Raw genomic sequence first — 17,171 nt, forward strand, 5'->3', positions numbered from 1 at the left:
ATATTTTGTGAATGGGCAACATTTACTATCATCTTAAATTTACATGTTGAATCATTTTTCCATATTAATTTATTGTATATTGTGATAATTTCCCTAATGTGGACAGTTTGTGTTACTAACTTACACAACCTTGCATTTTCACCCCATAAAATGTAATGGAATTACACATCCTTCTTACCGCAGATTGGTGACGTTAGTATAAAAGTTTATAGTCATCACGATGGCATAAGCTTGATTGCTTAAAACAGAACAATATATTTGGTTTTGTACCATTGATTTCGTTACATGCTGGGATGAGCAGGTCTTAGAACTCTGAGTTAATGAAATGGCACGGAAAATACGGGGCGGTCTCTATAGAAGTTTGCTGGCCACACACCAATACATGGATTTTACAGTCAAAATATCACTTAAATAGCAGCCAACTGTTGTCACTGATGATATCCTATGCAGCGTCGTGATTAATTTAAGTTAACTAACAGAAAAGGTGGTCTGTTCCCCTTTCCGTGATGGCAGCCTCCTGAAATCAACATCTGACATTCCAAAATATATACTGTAGATATAAGCTTTCTACAAGTACTCATCTAACCAACCATGTATAGGTTATTCCAAGTTTGTGGCCTTTGAATAGTGTTTGTTTAAACAGCTCTTCACCCCAAACATTTGGCCCCTGTTCTATTCAGCGTGATATCATTCTATTTCAGCGTGATATCGATGGAAGTGATTCACAGAAAAAGTGTAACGTTACAGTTAATGCGTTGGCGACCCACTTAAATTAAAATGCAACACTTCAAAATTTTGTTAGCCCAGGGATCCCCAAACTCGGTCCTCGGGCCCCCAAGGGGTGCACATTTAGTTTTTTGCCCTAGCACTACACTGATTCAAATAATCAACTAATCATCAAGGTATGATAATTTGAGTCAGCGGTGTAGTGTTAGGGCAAAAACCAAAATGTGCACCCCTTGGGGTCCCGAGAATCGAGTTTGGGAAATGCTGAGCTAGCCGTTTCTACAAATTGTCCTCTAACCAGTGATGCACACATTATTCCCAGATTCCGTGTGGTTTTTGAGCTGTGTTACTTTTAACAGGACGTGCAACCTCATCTCCCCCCTCTCGCGCAATGGATTTCAACGTGATATCGATATGAGTGATTGTGATTCTCTGTCCGTTTTGGAGACCCCCAAATCACAATGCCTCACTCCAAAATGTAGCTGACTGTCTTCTGCAGGTTGTTCTCTAACCATTATTTTGTTTCAACAGCACACCAGCTGATTTCCCCCTAAACAATATCAGTGATTTATTGCCACTTGTCAAAACACCAGGGTTTTTGTGCGTGCGCAGATTATAAGGTGCTTGTTTAGACAGTACATTTACGGTTAGGTTTTCAATATATCACAAACTGTTTCTGCATATTGGTTATTGATTTGGACATGTTAAAGCTGTGTTTTGACATTAGGTTATTTATCAACAGGAAGCAGCAACAGCATAATTTTACACTTAAGTTTTAGGAATGTAAATGAAACTTTCAACACTAATTTCCAATGGTATTGTACTTAATTGGATTAAAAAGTGCTGAATGAGGCCAAAAACGTGCTGCGATTGATTTATTTGGATGGTATACCAGAAATCACTAAAACGGGTTTGCCCTGCCTAGTCTCAGCCACCCAGAGATTACAACTACTGTAACTATGACATTATTGTTTGTGTTGAAATACACTGCAGTGCCGTTATTGAATCCACAGTAGAGGCTCTAACCACATGCTCCTTTTTCTGTCTAGTTTGCAAAGACCACTCGGTAGGTTTGTCTGCTTTTCTGCCTGCATGGCTGTAATGGACGTCGTATAGAGGGGAACAAGGCGCAGCTTGTTGAGTGCTCATAATTATATTTAATGAAAACAAAACACTTTGACAAAAAAAAAACGACAGCCAACAGTACTGTCAGGTGACATACACGAAACAGAAAACAACTACCCATGAAAACCAAGTGGGAAAAGGCTGCCTAAGTATGGCTTCCAATCAGAGACAACGATAGACAGCTGCCTCTGATTGGAAACCATACCCGGCCAAAACATAGAAACACAAACATAGAATGCCCACCCCCTGTCACACCCTGACCTAACTAAACAGAGACAAAACAGTTCTCTTAGGTCAGGGCGTGACAGTACCCCCCTTCAATGGTGCGGACTCCCGGCCGCAAACCTGAACCTATAGGGGAGGGTCCGGGTGGGCATCTGTACTTGGCGGCGGGTCTGTTTCAGGGCGTAGCACCCCCACCGCCCGCTGATCCCCCCGCTTCTGTGTGTCCGGAGGAACCAGACCATGGATCATCGCCGGAGGCTTTGAAACGTGGCTGCGGAGCGTCCCTGGAGGCTCCGGACTGGGGAGCGTCCCAGGAGGCTCCGGACTGGGGAGCGTCCCTGGAGGCTCCGGAATGGGGAGCGTCGCAGGAGGTTTCGGACTGGGGAGCATCGCTGGAGGTTCCGGACTGGGGAGCGTCGCTGGAGGCTCCGGACTGGGGAGCGTCGCCGGGGTCTCCGGACTGGGGAGCGTCACTGGAGGCTCTGGACTGGGGAGCGTCGCTGGAGGCTCCGGACTGGAGAGCGTCATTGTAGGTTCCGGGCTAGGGACCGTTGCTGCAGGCTCCATGCCATGGATCATCAATACAGGTTCTGCACCATGGATCATCACAGGAGGCTTCGTGCCATGGATCATCTCTACAGGCTCCGGGTCATGGATCATCCCTACAGGCCTCTTGCCATGGATTATCCCTACAGGCTCCGGACCATGGATAATCCCTACAGGCTTCTTGCCATGGATTATCCCTACAGGCTCTGGGCCATGGATTACCTCTGGAGGCTTCGTGCCATGGAACATCCCTACAGGCTCCGGGCCATGGATCATCTCTACAGGCTTCAGATCATAGATTATCACTGGAAGCTTTTCTCGTGGAGCTGGAACAGGTCTCACCGGACTGGAGAGACGCACTGAGGACCGGGAGCGCAGAACTGGCACGGGGTATACTGGACCTTGGAGGCGCACTGGAGGGAGAGTGCGAGGAGCAGGCACCGGACGTACTGGGCTATGGAGGCGCACTGGACGGAGAGTGCGAGGAGCAGGCACCGGACATACTGGGCTATGGAGGCGCACTGGAGGGAGAGTGCGAGGAACAGACACCATGCTCCCCACGATAAGCACGGGGAGTTGGCTCAGGTCTCACCCCTGGCCCAGCCAAACTACCCGTGTGCCCCCCCCAAAAAAAGTTTTGGGGCTGCCTCTCATTCTTCCCCGGTAGGCTACGATACCTGTCCATTACCTGGCCCCAAGTCCAGTTTCTCCTTTCAATCCACTCCTCCATCGACCAGGTATCCATCTCTGCCCGGGCACGCCGCTTGATCCAATCGTGGTGGGTAGTTCTGTAATGGGCGTCGTATAGAGGGGACCAAGGTGCAGCGTGTTGAGTGCTCATAATTATATTTAATGAAAACAAAACACTTTAGCAAAGAAACAAAACGACAGCCAAATGTTCTGTCAGGTGACATACACGAAAAACAGAAAACAACTACCCACGAAAACCAAGTGGGAAAAGGCTGCCTAAGTATGGCTTCCAATCAGAGACAACGATAGACAGCTGCCTCTGATTGGAAACCATACCCGGCCAAAACATAGACACACAAACATAGAATGCCCACCCCCTATCACACCCTGACCTAACTAAACAGAGAAAAAACAGCTCTCTTAGGTCAGGGCGTGACAATGGCACAGAAAAACCCACATTTAAAAGTGAAATCCCACCGATCCACACGAGGGTCCACTCGCCGCTGTCTGTGCAGCCAACCATATCCTTTCTCATTAGTGTTTGGGAGTACATGGCACATTTCTTTACTCTCTTTTCCCACAAAATACCTCAACATGATCATTTAGACCGGGTAGTGCTGCAGACTCTTTGGAGTTCCACTCTGAAATTGGAATTAAATCCCTCTAGCAGAAAAATTGTCGAAACACGATTGCGTCTGGAATCTTTATGGTCGTTCGTGCAATATGAATGAGTGTTTCACCATTGCCTGGTGGTCTAAGATTTATTGTAATGATATTGGCAAGACTTACTCGGCTCACGCTTTTTAAATTACAGCACCATTATTGGTGGTATGGAATATAATCATACTGCCTAATACATAAATGTGTAGTGGCACTGTCACTTTAATCTAAATGACGGCAGAGTGCCTCAGGAATTGTATGCAAATTTCAAGATACTGCATGCAGTCATCCATATTAGCGAATTAGCTTAAAATTATGTCATTATGCATATTTCTATGATCTCACATGAGGTACCAATTATGGAGCAATTAGGTACAGAACGCAAAAACAAGGTGACAGTTTGAATGGTTCTTGAATGTTTCACTTTCGTAGCCTGAAAATAGAAAACAAACTACTGTTTGATACTTCTCTGTTTGCTATGCTGTCATGGACTACTCATCTGAGGCTTTCTTATTCCTCCCCCGAGCTTTTCAAACACTGTCATGTTTACCAGCTTCGGATGCCACTGCGATGACAAATTTGTGTACAAAGAATTTTAAATGGAATGACATTTGTCACCACCTCAGTTTCCACTTTTATATTGGAGAGCCACCGTGACAGTGTCAACTCCATGATTGAAATGGTACGCTAATAGGGATGCTAGAGGGGACTTCTGAGACAAGGTGTCAGCTGAGCACTTACTCAGCGCCAACATTTGCTAGGTTTGCTAGCACCGGTGGTATTTATACTTTGACGTTCATGAATGAAGTCTATTGGGCTTTACTTACACAGATGTGAAGACTTTTGTAGGTGCACATTTTGTTGTTTTCTGAATGGTTGTGTACAAAATTAGATTTGAGTTATGATGACTGTATTTTGAGTCATGACTGTTTTCCTTGAATTAGATTAGGAACAACTCAAAGCTCACTTTGTGCAAGTCACCAGTTCCTAACCACTTACTTGCAATCTGAAGTAATTGCCTATACATTGAAAGGCTTTGTTAGGAGTGTGTATTGGAGGCGAAGTCAGGTGCAGGAGAGCAGAGTGTAGTGAACTTGGTGCACTTTTTATTCCGGTCAAAATGACAGCACAAAATAACATAAAATGTGCTCAAAACACGAAACATAGACAAAAAGTAATGCGCGTAACAATATCCACAATATCAAAATACACGTAACACAAACAATCCTACACAAAGACATGATGGGGAACAGAGGAATAAATACATATGAATTGATTGGGGAATGAAAACCAGGTGTGCAGGGAACAAGACAAAACAAATGGATACATGAAAAATGGAGCGGCGATGGCTAGAAAGCCGGTGACGTCGAACGCCGCCCGAACAAAGGAGAGGAGCCGACTTCGGCGGAAGTCATGACAGGCTTACATAAGACAGACACAGTAAATGTTGACGACACACAATACTAAATGTTAGATAACCATAAGACATAAAAAAGAATTTAATTATATACCATTCATTTTCAATTAGATGTCATAGTAGTGATAGTTCCAAGTCTCAATATAATATTTGTGACTTTGGCTGAAGCAGTGTTTAATGTGAATGTCTGTCTTTTCTAATTTATTGTAATGTGGAAAATGGAATCTGTGTGTGTGACAGAATTAACTGTGATTCATCAATAGATTGTGTAAGAGTGACAATCATATCAACAAGGGCTTCAGAGTTTAATTGAAAAGAAATGTTAGAAATTCACTAACTCAGTACTGCTTTTGGCAGAATTGATGTCAGAAGCATGTCCCCACTAAGTTCCACAGGAATGCTCTTGATGGTGTGCGCTGAATACATGGTGTAAAATAAGTCAAGTCTATTTTTTCTACGTTTTTCAAAAAAGTTACTTTCTTTTCAAGGGGGCAGATTCTCTGATACCCATCTGGGATAAGCTCTCTCCAACTGTGCAATTTCAGTCGCATCTCGCACCTGCACTTATCTGTCCATCAAACATGTAAACAACTATCATGTTCCACAGCAAGCTGCTCAATCCAAACTAATTGGTGGGGTAAATGATTGAGCTAAATGTAAAAACTATGTTTATTTAACAGGGTGAAAACTATATGAACCATTATTTTTTGGGGCTGCAAACTGTTCTGAACTTTATTTATTTATTTAACCTTTATTTAACTTGGCAAGTCAAATTCTTATTTACAATGACAGCCTACACCTGCCAAACCCAGACGACGGTGGGCCAATTTTGCGCCGCTCTATGGGACTCCCAATCAAGGCCGGTTGTGATACAGCCTGGATTCGAACCAGGGTGTCTGTAGTGACGCCTCAAGCACTGAGATGCAGTGCCTTAGACCGCTGCGCCACTCGGTAGCTGGTCGGTACACTGGAACGGAAATAAATAAATAGGGGTTCTGCGCAGAACAGAGCGATTGGAAAAAATTCTGGTTCCAACCTCTGGTACAAACGAATGCTATTTTGAGACTATATGAATCGTGGACTGACAGGAAATGAAAATGTGTTTTTCGAGTAAAATGCTCACTATGTAATTACTTGATAATAGGGTTGTAGCGTTGCAGTTATTACACAATAGCGGGCGGACATGGATAAAGTTGGTGGACCCAATGTACTTATACCACAAATGCCAAAAAGTAGATTGTGCTAATTTATTGGCACATTGAACCATGTTGCATTCCGTAGTTTAAGAACTCTGTGGGTAGTGAATTCCTCCAACTTTATGCATCTTCGCCATTGGAACAAGGACTGTGTATTTACACATCCACTTGCTGAAGGTTAATCCACAACTGTTCGCTGCTCTGGCACCCCAATGGTGGAACAAGCTCCCTCACGAGCTCCCTCACGAAACCCCACCTCTTTAAGGAATACCTGGGATAGGATAAAGTAATCCTTCTAACCCCCCCCCCTTAAAAGATTTAGATGCACTATTGTAAAGTGGTTGTTCCACTGGATATCATAAGGTGAATGCACCAATTTGTAAGTCGCTCTGGATAAGAGCGTCTGCTAAATGACTTAAATGTAAATGTAATGTAAATGTGTAATTACTGATGTTATTACACATTTTCCAAATATGTTTTGTAATTACATGTTTGAAAGTCACCTGTGAATTACCATGTCAATACCTCAAACCAAAATGTGTATACTGATACAGCCCGTACAAAAATGTACGATGGTATTACTATGGTACTTTCATTCATACCATGGTACTGGTATGGTACTTTCACTTATACCACAGTATATTCTGAATCATGGAAACGTACCATGATTTTGACCTTGAAGTATGATGGTACTACCATGGTACTGCCATTGTACCTAAATATTACCATGGTATGGCATCATTTATACCATGGTATAGATCTGAATCATGGAAATGTACAATGGTTTTAAATTTGAAGAATGATGGGACTGCCATGCACCGAAATAATACCATGGCATTGCCTCATGGAAATACCATGGTTTTAACCTGCCTTATACATTCTACCACAGTAACACACAATTATGATAAATGATAACAAAAAGGATCATATTGTACCATCTTTATTAATTGTGTGTTACCATAGTACAATGGCAGTATAATAAATAAACCCGCACAAGGTCAAAAGAGGTTGGTTGGTATTATATTGAATTTATATACTTCTATGGGCAAGTTTCTGACAGGCAGTCTACTATTGTTTGTCCTAGCTTGTCTGTAACATCAAAGAAAAGGGAAATACTTGCTATGGAAAAAAAGGTAATACTTTCCATTTTTGCTCCAGTTTGGGTTTCCTGTGTTGCCAATATAAAATGTGGGAGAATGTGAGATGTAATCAAATTCAATCAAATATTATTTGTCACATTTCTATCAGATGTTATTGCGGGTGTAGCGAAATGCTTGTGTTCCTAATCTTTGAAATGCTTGTGTTCCTTATGTAATGTAGCCTAATCTTTGGCATATTGCAATCATTTACAGTATTTATAGTCAAGGGGTGCTGTGTTTGTTTCGACCCTGAGAGGCAGCCGCTCGCTCTAGTGGTTGCTTCACGCGCTCTCACTCTACTGCGGAGTGGCTCTCGCGCTAGCCTGCTTAGTCAGTGAGTCAGAGTCAGTTGAATGAGAGCCCGAGCCTGTTGGGGAGTTGCAGCGATGAGACAAGATCGTAATTGGATGTGACGAAATTGCAGAGAAAAAGGGTAAATTAAATATTTTTTCATCACGTTGACCGAGTTATAAAGCATAGGATATGAAACACCAAGTTAAGCGAAGTGTATTGATATACTTTTTATGATGTTAATTTATATAAGTCCATTAGCATAGAAGCTAACGTTGGCTAAAGTTACCATTATATATTTACTGCCGCAGTTTACCCGCTCTTCATTGAATTTCTTCACTTTGACATGAGGAGCACCGGCGAAACGGGACTTGTCTCTTTGAATGTCAGCCATTACATTCGGTTGAGCCGCATGGCAGAGCAGACTCTTTTCCGGCTTACAGACTGGCCGTCAGTCGACAAGTCATCGATGTGCTACGCACTACTTACCTGGAAACAAGAACCAAGGACTAGGCTAATATTTAGGTTCCTCCAGCTGGGGTGGGCATCCGATTCCTACTGCTTGACTCTGTCTGACACTCCGAGAACTCCGAGAAACCTGAGGGCGACAAAAGAGAGGGATTATTCGGCCTTGCTACAGATATGGGTATGGCCCGGCGCGAGATTTACACCCTCTCCCCCGGATTTTCAAGGGCCAGCGAGAGTACGCCGCCGGAACCGCAACGCTTTCCAGGGCTTGAGCCCCTCTCTCGGGGGGAACCCATTCCAGGGTGCCCTGCCCTTCACAGAGAAAAGAGAACTCTCCCCGGGGCTCCCGCCAGCTTCTCCGGCATCGGTCGTGTTACCGCACTAGATGCCTCGCAGCACCCGTCTCCGCAACTCCGGATTCGGGGATCTGAACCCGACTCCCTCTCGATCTCTCTGCTACCACACTGCAAGCAATACCGATGCTGTGGTGTGTTCTTCCCGTGGGTTTGGATGACCCAGAGTTTTTGTGGCGTGCCAGGATATCCGTCCCCTTGCTATTAGCCCACAAAGCCATAATGTTGTAGGCTACACTTACTCTGTTCATTGTTTGATTGTTTGATACCAGTTGGGAAGAGATACAGCGGGGGAAAAAAGTATTTGATCCCCTGCTGATTTTGTACGTTTGCCCACTGATAAAGAAAGGATCAGCCTATAATTTTAATGGTAGGTTTATTTGAACAGTAAGAGACAGAATAACAACAAAAATATCCAGAAAAACGCATGTCAAAAATGTTATAAATTGATTTGCATTTTAATGAGGGAAATAAGTATTTGACCCCTCTCAATCAGAAAGATTTCTGGCTCCCAGGTGTCTTTTATACAGGTAACGAGCTGAGATTAGGAGCACACTCTTAAAGGGAGTGCTCCGAACCACAGCTTGTTACCTGTAAAAAAGACACCTGTCCACATAAGCAATCAATCAATCAGATTCCAAACTCTCCACCATGGCCAAGACCAAAGAGCTCTCCAAGGATGTCAGGGACAAGATTATAGACCTACACAAGGCTGGAATGGGCTACAAGAGCATCGCCAAGGAGCTTGGTGAGAAGGTGACAACATTTGGTGCGATTGTTCGCAAATGGAAGAAACACAGAAGAACTGTCAATCTCCCTCGGCCTGGGGCTCCATGCAAGATCTCACCTCGTGGGTTTGCAATGATCATGAGAACAGTGAGGAATCAGCCCAGAACTACACGGGGGGGATCTTGTCAATGATCTCAAGGCAGCTGGGACCATAGTCACCAAGAAAACAATTGGTAACACACTACGCCGTGAAGGACTGAAATCCTGCAGTGCCCGCAAGGTCCCTCTGCTCAAGAATACATATACATGCCCGTCTGAAGTTTTCCAATGAACATCTGAATGATTCAGAGGACAACTGGGGAAAGTGTTGTGGTCAGGTGAGACCAAAATGGAGCTATTTGGCATCAACTCAACTCGCGGTGTTTGGAGGAGGAGGAATGCTGCCTATGACCCCAAGAACACCATCTCCACCGTCAAATATGGAGGTGGAAACATTATGCTTTGGGGGTGTTTTTCTGCTAAGGGGACAGGACAACTTCACCGCATCAAAGGGATAATGGACGGGGCCATGTACCGTCTAATCTTGGGTGAGAACATTCTTCCCTCAGCCAGGGTGTTGAAAATGGGTCGTGGATGGGTATTCCAGCATGACAATGACCCAAAACACAAAGGAGGTTAAGGTCCTGGAGTGGCCTAGCCAGTCTCCAGACCTTAATCCCATAGAAAATCTGTGGAGGGAGCTGAAGGTTCGAGTTGCCAAACGTCAGCCTTGAAACTTTAATGACTTGGAGAAGATCTGCAAAGAGGAGTGGGACAAAATCCCTCCTGAGATGTGTGCAAATCTGGTGGCCAACTACAAGAAACGTCTGACCTCTGTGATTGCCAACAAGGGTTTTGCCACCAAGTACTAAGTCATGTTTTGCAGAGGGGTCAAATACTTATTTCCCCCATTAAAATGCAAATCATTTTATAACATTTTTGACATGCGTTTTTCTGGATTTATTTGTTGTTATTCTGTCTCTCACTGTTCAAATAAACCTACCATTAAAATTATAGACTGATCATTTCTTTGTAAGTGGGCAAACGTACAAAATCAGCAGGGGATCAAATACTTTTTTCCCCCACTGTAAGTGAAATTACAATATTGTCTTTGTAAATGGAACACCAACTGTTAAAAATTTCTTTATGACACTGTTCTCCGCGTTGAGTTAAGCCTCTCCCTATAACTGCATTTCATGCTTTGCTTTGCATGTCCTGTTGACACTGGCTATTCACATACACTATATATACAAAAGTATGTGGACACCCCTTCAAATTAGTGGATTTGGCTCTTTCCGCCACACCTGTTGCTGACAAGTGTATAAAATCGAGCACAAAGGCATGAAATCGCCGTAGACAAACATTGGCAGTAGAATGGCATTACTGAAGTGCTCAGTGACTTACAACGTGGCCCGTCATAGGATGCCACCTTTATCCAACAAGTCAGTTCATCAAATTTCTGCCCTGTTAGAGCTGCCCCGGTCAACTGTAAGTGCTGTTATTGTGAAGTGGAAATGTCTAGGAGCAACAATGGCTCATCTGTGAAGTGGTAGGCCACACAAGCTCACAGAACGGGACCGCCGAGTGCTGAAGTGCATAGCGCGTCTGTCCTCAGTTGCAACACTCACTACCGAGTTCCAAACTGCCTCTGCAAGCAACACCAGCACAATAACTGTTCATCGTGAGCTTCATGAAATGGGTCTCCATGGCCGAGCAGCAGCACACAAGCCTAAGATCACCATGTGCAATGCTAAGTTTCGGCTGGAGTTGTGTAAAGCTCGCCACCATTGGACTCTGGAGCAGTGGAAATGCGCTGTTTTTCATAATTTGGGCTAGGCCCCTTAGTTCCAGTGAAGGGAAATCTTAATGCTACAGCATACAATGCCCTTCTAAACGATTCTGTGCTTCCAACTTTGTGGCAACAGTTTGTTGAAGGCCTTTTCCTGTTTCAGCATGACAATGCCCCCATGTACAAATCAAGGGCCATACAGAAATGGTTTATCGAGAACGGTGGGGAAGAACTTGACAGGCCTGCACAGAGCCCTGACCTCAACCCCGTCGAACACCTTTGGGATAAATTGGAATGCCGACTGCGAGTCAGGCTTAATCGGCCAACATCAGTGTCCGACCTCACTAACGCTCTTGTGGCTGAATGGAAGCAAGTCCCCACAGCAATGTTCCAACATCTAGTGGAAAGACTTCCCAACACTATATTCATGACCATGATTTTGGAATGAGATGTTCGATGAGCAGGTGTCCACATACTTTTGGTAATTTAGTGTAAGTATCACTCTCAGACTCAGCAAATTTTTGTCTTCCCTGTATTGTATGCCACAGGTCTACATGTACATTGTACTCTAAAAGATAAGCACTGCCACACCCAATGTTCTCTCACAATATGATTATACTACAGCAGACTATCTGTAGAAAAATCATCCTCTGAAAAATTCTTAACATAATCATTCTCAAGAGCCTGATATCTTGAACATAACAGAAATTCAGTGGCCTTGAGAACCTTCATGCAAAACCAATGGACACTGCCAAGGGTAACAATCTTCAAGAGAATCAACTCGAAGGCATACGAATACATAGCCATCCAGGTGATTATTGGTGCATACCTTGTAATTGTAATTTTCATGGACTGACTGTTATCTCAGAATGATGACTAATGCATCTTCTGTGAGTCAGGAGGACCACTTTCTGCTATTGAGCGTTTGGTAACAAGGTACTGAAGAGGGCATACTGTACCTGACTCCATTACGTGAGAATTGGTTTTCTTTTTGAAGACACAGATTGTAGATTCACTATGGATCACTGAGTTAGTAAAGAAGCCTCACCTTGACCACACCGTCTGGTTGGAGTGCCCGAACCCTGGATAAATGTTTTAGTTATGCCACATACTGTATATAGAGATCGAGAAATCGATTGATGGGTGATTTTCCAAATGTTCCTTCATGTCTAACAACAGATCTAATAACTTGTCTGTGCACTGTATTACAATTTATTACAATTTATTCATTATTAGTCCTCCTCTAACTCCTCTGATAATCCACACATTTTATGCGTAGATTTGCTTTCCATAAACAATCACACAGACTGTTGCCTGATTCAAACTGTATTTTATTTTCACATCGTCCTGACCAGCAACTATGTTCCAGCAACTATGGTGGATGGCTGACCAAGCCCACAGTGTAGTACAGCTCAGCTTAGCTCAGAGGTGTGTTATAAGTATTTTGGCATACAGTATCTAATGGCGATGTTTCTGTCCTTGTTCCAGGAAAACACTACCGCAAGTCCTGCGCCTCGTCTGGTGCCTGCCTCATCGCCTCCTCTGGCTACCAGCAGTTCTGCACGGGGAAACTCAACTCAGTGTGCATCAGCTGCTGCAACACACCCCTCTGTAATGGACCGCGTCAGAAGAAACAGAGTTCCAGAAAAAGAGTTCCCTCTGCTGCCTCATCTCTAATCCCACTACACAGCTTCTCCCTCATTTTTATTCCCTTCCTCCTGCACCCATCCTCCATTTTCTGCTGACAGAGCCTATGATTGGCTGGTTTGGTCTCATCAAGACTGTGGTCCAGGTTTTGGACTCAGCCTGTGTTTCAGTGAAAGGTTCTCCAGCCTGTACGGTGTCCATATCTTCAATGGATGTGTGACACTGTCCTAACATGGACACTGTATTTAGAAGATGTCCTAATATGGACAGTGACTTAAGGTCTAAAGACATTGACTGAAATGAGGTACTGATCCTGACAAATATGTTTATAGAGTGAGTCAGGTGCACCACATGTTTGATAGACAATAGGCAGGTTAACCAATGACCCAGGTTTATTTGACAAAAGCAAGCTATGTGTAATGGAAATGGAAGATATAGATCGACAACATTTTTATCCATTTAACAGGGGTGGATTTTACTTTTGCTGAACTTTCCTTATTGCTACAATGATGGTGGAAACAGTATTTTTGGAATAAATGCTGATTGTCAAATAATTTTGAAGGGACGAGTCAAAAGTTTGGACAGACCTACTCATTCCAGGATATTTCTTTATTTTTACTATTTTTTACATTGTAGAATAATAGTGGACACATCAAAACTATGAAATAACATATATAGAATCATGTAGTAACCAAAAAGGTGTTAAACAAATCAACATATATCTTAAATTTGAGATTCTTCGAAGTAGCCACCCTTTGCCTTGATGGCAGCTTTTCGCACCCTCTCGGCATTCTCTCAACCAGCTTCACGAGGTAGTCACCTGGATTGCATTTCAATTAACAGGTGTGCCTTGTTGAAAGTAAATTTGTGGAATTTCTTTCCTTCTTAATGCGTTTGAGCCAATCAGTTGTGTTATGACAAGGTATAGTTGGTATACAGAAGATAGCCCAATTTGGTAAAAGCCCACGTCCATATTATGGCAAGAACAGCTCAAATAAGCAAAGAGAAACAACAGTCCATCATTACTTTAAGACATGAAGGTCAGTCAATACGGAAAATTTCAAGAACTTTGAAAGTTTCTTCAAGTGCAGTCGCAAAAACCATCAAGCGCTATGATGAAACTGGCTCTCATGAGGGCTGCCACAGGAAAGGAAGAACGAGTTACAGTGAGGGAAAAAAGTGTTTGATCCCCTGCTGATTTTGTACGTTTGCCCACTGACAAAGAAATGATCAGTCTATAATTTTAATGTTATGTTTATTTGAACAGTGAGAGACAGAATAACAACAAAAAATCCAGAAAAACTCATGTCAAAAATGTTATACATTTATTTGCATTTTAATGAGGGAAATAAGTATTTGACCCCCTCTCAATCAGAAAGATTTCTGGCTCCCAGGTGTCTTTTATACAGGTAAGGAGCTGAGATTAGGAGCACACTCTTAATTAAAGGGAGTGCTCCTAATCTCAGTTTGTTACCTGTATAAAAGACACCTGTCCACAGAAGCAATCAATCAATCAGATTCCAAACTCTCCACCATGGCCAAGACCAAAGAGCTCTCCAAGGATGTCAGGGACAAGATTGTAGGCTGGAATGGGCTACAAGAGCATCGCCAAGCAGCTTGGTGAGAAGGTGACAACAGTTGGTGTGATTATTCGCAAATGGAAGAAACACAGAAGAACTGTCAATCTCCCTCGACCTGGGGCTCCATGCAAGATCTCACCTCGTGGAGTTGCAATGATCATGAGAACGGTGAGGAATCAGCCCAGAACTACACGGGAGGATCTTGTCAATGAGCTCAAGGCAGCTGGGACCATAGTCACCAAGAAAACAATTGATAACACACTATGCTGTGAAGGACTGAAATCCTGCAGCGCCCGCAAGGTCCCCCTGCTCAAGAAAGCACATATACATGCCCGTCTGAAGTTTGCCAATAATCATCTGAATGAATCAGAGGACAACTGGGTGAAAGTGTTGTGGTCAGATGAGACCAAAATGGAGCTCTTTGGCATCAACTCAACTCGCCGTGTTTGGAGGAGGAGGAATGCTGCCTATGATCCCAAGAACACCATCCCCACCGTCAAACATGGAGGTGGAAACATTATGCTTTGGGGGTGTTTTTCTGCTAAGGGCACAGGTCAACTTCACCGCATCAAAGGGACGATGTACCATCAAATGTTGGGTGAGAACTTCCTTCCCTCAGCCAGGGTGTTGAAAATGGTTCGTGGATGGGTATTCCAGCATGACAATGACCCAAAACACACGGCCAAGGCAAACAAAGGAGTGGCTCAAGAAGAAGCACATTAAGGTCCTGGAGTGGCCTAGCCAGTCTCCAGACCTTAATCCCATAGAAAATCTGTGGAGGGAGCTGAAGGTTTGAGTTGCCAAACGTCAGCCTCGAAACTTTAATGACTTGGAGAAAATCTTCAAAGAAGAGTGGACAAAATCCCTCCTGAGATGTGTGCAAACCTGGTGGCCAACTACAAGAAACGTCTGACCTCTGTGATTGCCAACAAGGGTTTTGCCACCAAGTACTAAGTCATGTTTTGCAGAAGGGTCAAATACTTATTTCCCTCATTATAATGCAAATCATTTTATAACATTTTTTACATGCGTTTTTCTGGATTTATTTGTTGTTATTCTGTCTCTCACTGTTAAAATAAACCTACCATTAAAATTATAGACCGCTAATTTCTTTGTCAGTGGGCAAATGTACAAAATCAGCAGGGGATCAAATACTTTTTTCCCTCACTGTACCTCTGCTACAGAGGATAAGTTTATTTGAGTTACCAGCCTCAGAAATTGCATCCCAAAAAAATGCTTCACAGAGTTCAAGTAACAGACGCATCTCAACATCAACTGTTCAGAGGAAACTGTGTGAATCAGGCCTTCATGGTCGAATTGCTGCAAAGAAACTACTAAAGGACTAAAGGACACCAATAAGAAGAAGAGACTTGCTTGGGCCAAGAAACATGAGCAATGGACATTAGACTGGTGGAAATCTATCCTTTGGTCTGATGACTCCAAATTTGAGATTTTCAGACTCATCCACTGTCTTTGTGAGACGCAGAGTAGGTGAACGGATGATCTCCGCATTTGTGGTTCCCACCGTGAAGCATGGAGGAGGTGGTGTGATGGCGTGGGGGTGCTTTGCTGGTTACGCTGTCAGTGATTTATTTAGAATTCAAGGCACACTTAACCAGCATGGCTACCACAGCATTCTGCAGCGATACACCATCCCATCTGGTTTGCGCTTAGTGAGACTATGATTTATTTTTCAACAGGACAATGACCCAACACACTTCCAGGCTGTGTAAGGGCTATTTGACCAAGAAGGAGAGTGATGGAGTGCTACATCAGATGACCAGGCCTCCACAATCACCCGACCTCAACCCAATTGAGATGGTTTGGGATGAGTTGCACCGTGGAGTGAAGGAAAAGCAGACAAAAGGGGCTCAGCATATGTGGGAACTCCTTCAAGACTTCAAGAATGTTGGAAAAGCATTCCAGGTGAAGCTGGTTGAGAGAATGCCAAGCGTGTGCAAAGCTGTCATAAAGGCAAAGGGTGGCTACTTTGAAGAATCTCAAATATAAAATATATTTTGATTTGTTTAACACTTTTTTGGTTAGAACATGATTCAATATGTGTTTTTTCATAGTTTGATGTATTCACTATTATTCTAAAATTTTACAAAGTAAAATAGTAAAAATAGAGAAAAACCCTTGAACTAGTAGGTGTGTCCAAACTTTTGACTGGTACTGTATGCTGGGCACATGATGCCATCACATAACTTTAAATCTCCAATCCACGTTTAATTCTAAATGCCAACTGTTTGCAAAAACAATTTACTGCTCAAAAAAATAAAGGGAACACTAAAATAACACATCCTAGATCTGAATGAATGAAATAATCTTATTAAATACTTTTTTCTTTACATAGTTGAATGTGCTGACAACAAAATCACACAAAAATAATCAATGGAAATCCAATTTATCAACCCATGGAGGTCTGGACTTGGAGTCACACTCAAAATTAGTGGAAAACCACACTACAGGCTGATCCAACTTTGATGTAATGTCCTTAAAACAAGTCAAAATGAGGCTCAGTAGTGTGTGTGGCCTCCACGTGCCTGTA

The 17,171-nt window shown here is 43.2% G+C and overlaps 1 protein-coding gene across 1 annotated transcript in view; it reads left to right on the forward strand.

Moving 5' to 3' along the window:
- The window catches only part of LOC115160633 (ly6/PLAUR domain-containing protein 1-like), a 39,627-nt gene extending 26,332 nt beyond the window's left edge, over nt 1-13,295 (forward strand). Inside the window, exon 3 of the mRNA XM_029710854.1 lies at nt 12,882-13,295. Coding sequence (XP_029566714.1) covers nt 12,882-13,138 — 257 coding nt within the window. The 3' untranslated portion in view covers nt 13,139-13,295. The remainder of the gene's footprint in view (nt 1-12,881) is intronic.
- Nucleotides 13,296-17,171: the final 3,876 nt, after the last annotated feature.

Source organism: Salmo trutta, chromosome 24 (assembly GCF_901001165.1).
Source record: "Salmo trutta chromosome 24, fSalTru1.1, whole genome shotgun sequence".
In the NCBI taxonomy this organism is placed as follows: domain Eukaryota; kingdom Metazoa; phylum Chordata; class Actinopteri; order Salmoniformes; family Salmonidae; genus Salmo; species Salmo trutta.